Genomic DNA, 2,161 nt, shown 5'->3' with positions numbered 1-2,161 from the left:
CAACTCACGCATTGGCTAGCTAGCTAAACAGCTAGCTAGCTAGCTAGCTAGACAGCCAGCTAGCTAGCTAGCTAGCTAGACAGCTAGCTAGCTAGCTAGCTAGCTGGCTACCTAGACAGCTAGCTAGCTAAACAGCTACTCAGCATGATACCTGACTAGCCAGCACTGCCATCCAGCTCAGCAACTGGCTAGCTGTAGCGCCAAGACAGCTAGCTAGCTAAGCTGCGGGTTAGCTAGCTAGCTAGCTAGCTAGCTAGCTAGCTAGCTAGCAGGCAAACCCTAAACCCTAATTAAGGGTTTACAAATCATCAAAGAAGTCCTTGCCCGCGCGCAAGTCGTGTTGAAGCTGCTGCGACTGCAAAGAAAATACAAAACACTCAGCAGCAGCAATCGCCGAGGGTTTAGGGTTTAGGGTTTAGGGTTTATCTCGAGGGTTCAGGGTTTAGGGTTTAGGGTTTAGGGTTTACTTTTTTCAAGCGCCTGACGACCTTGGTCTTCATCCCCTCCACCTTCTGCGCGTCGTGGATACGAATGCGGTTGTCGTGGGCAAGTGAAGCTGCACCAAACCCTAAACCCTAAACCCTCATCCTAAACCCTAAACCCTAACCCTAAACCCTGAACTCTGAACCCTAATCCTAAACCCTAAACCATAAGCCTAAACCCTAATCCTAAACCCTAATCCTAAACCCTGAACCCTAATCCTAAACCCTAATCCTAAACCCTAGGCCCCGATAGCATATGTATACACCAAGGCATCAACCGCTTACAAACCCTAAACCCTAAACCCACCTGCAGACCCTATTGAACCCAAACCCTAAACCCTAAACCCTAAACCCTAAACCCTCGAAACGAACCTAGGAGGGTTTTGTTGCAGTTCAGAGACAGCCGCTCAACCGGCCCGTCCCGCCGGCCGTGCCCCGCCAGGATCCCTGCAGAGCAAACCCTAAACCCTAAACCCTAAACCCTAAACCCTAGACTCTAAACCCTTAACATTAGACCATAAACTCTCAACGCTAAGCCCGGACCCCAAACGTGGTATACAACCCTTAAACCCTAAACCCCTCCACCCAACCAGAACCCTAAACCCTAAACCCTAAACCCTAAACCCTAATCCTCACCTGCAATTCTGTTGGGGTGTAGCTGCACTACGCGGATGCATCCATCGCCGCAGCCCGCGAGGAGAGTATCTTCGTCAAACTTTGCCTAAACAACAAAACCCTAAACCCTAAACCCTAAACCCTAGCCATCCGTGCTCAGCACTCGCGACCCTAAATCATTTCTATAAACCAATGAAGCTAAACCCTAAACCCTAAACCCTTTCCTGCTGCTGCTGCTGCTGCTGCTGCTGCTGCAGCTGGTTAAGAGGCTCCTTGAACGCGGCACTTTCACTTTACCCCACCGGCTACAATCCAAGCCCCAAGCCCTAAACCCCAAACCCTAAACCCTAAACCCTAAACCCTAAACCCTAGAAACTCACGAGAGCATTAACCTCCGTCCGAATGTCTGTAATTCTGTCGCTGAAGTCACCAAAGTCCCCCCAACTAAAAATACAGATTTCTCCCTCCTCGCATCCGCAGCAAACCTTCGATCCTCCCTGCACAAACCCTAAACCCTAAACCCTAAACCCTAAACCCTAAACCCTAAACCCTAAACCCTGAAATTTTAGGATTCAAAGCTGGCATTTGTTCCTGCGCGAAAAAATCTCCGCTTGTTCAACTTTTTCCATCGCAAAGACGAAACACCACCTCTTACTCAAGGGTTTAGGGTTTAGGGTTTAGGGTTTAGGGTTTAGGGTTTAGGGTTTACTTTGGCTCTAAGAACACTGGTGAAGTCTGCCTCGAGCTCGTCGCTGCGGGCCCGCAGTTTTCCTTTTTTTAAATCAAAAACACTCAGAAAACCACAGCCAGCAGCGAGCAACAAATTTGAAGAATATATCATACCTAAACCACAAACCCTAAACCCTAAACCCTAAACCCTAAACCCTAAACCCTAAACCCTAGATCCTAGGTGGTGAGTGGGAGAGAATAAATCGGAAAGTTTAAGCCCTAAACCCTAAACTATAAACCCTTAATCTATCTCAGCAAAACACACCCATTCAACCCATAAACCCTAAACCCTAAACCCTAAACCCTAAACCCTAAACCCTAAACCCTAAACCCTA

The 2,161-nt window shown here is 48.3% G+C and overlaps 1 protein-coding gene across 1 annotated transcript; it reads right to left on the bottom strand.

Moving 5' to 3' along the window:
- Positions 1-298: 298 nt before the first annotated feature.
- On the bottom strand, positions 299-2,095 carry EMH_0028160 (G-protein beta-subunit, putative; the record flags this gene model as incomplete). Its single annotated transcript, XM_013494126.1, has 7 exons — positions 299-355; positions 468-556; positions 855-929; positions 1,119-1,203; positions 1,478-1,594; positions 1,807-1,940; positions 2,092-2,095. 7 exons carry the CDS (start codon positions 2,093-2,095, stop codon positions 299-301), a joined length of 561 nt encoding a protein of 186 aa, XP_013349580.1.
- Positions 2,096-2,161: the final 66 nt, after the last annotated feature.

Source organism: Eimeria mitis, genomic scaffold (genome assembly GCF_000499745.2).
Source record: "Eimeria mitis Houghton genomic scaffold, Emh_scaff1042, whole genome shotgun sequence".
In the NCBI taxonomy this organism is placed as follows: Eukaryota; Apicomplexa; class Conoidasida; order Eucoccidiorida; family Eimeriidae; genus Eimeria; species Eimeria mitis.
The sequence above is the reverse complement of the archived record's forward strand: the minus strand, read 5'-3'. Positions and strand labels throughout refer to the sequence as shown.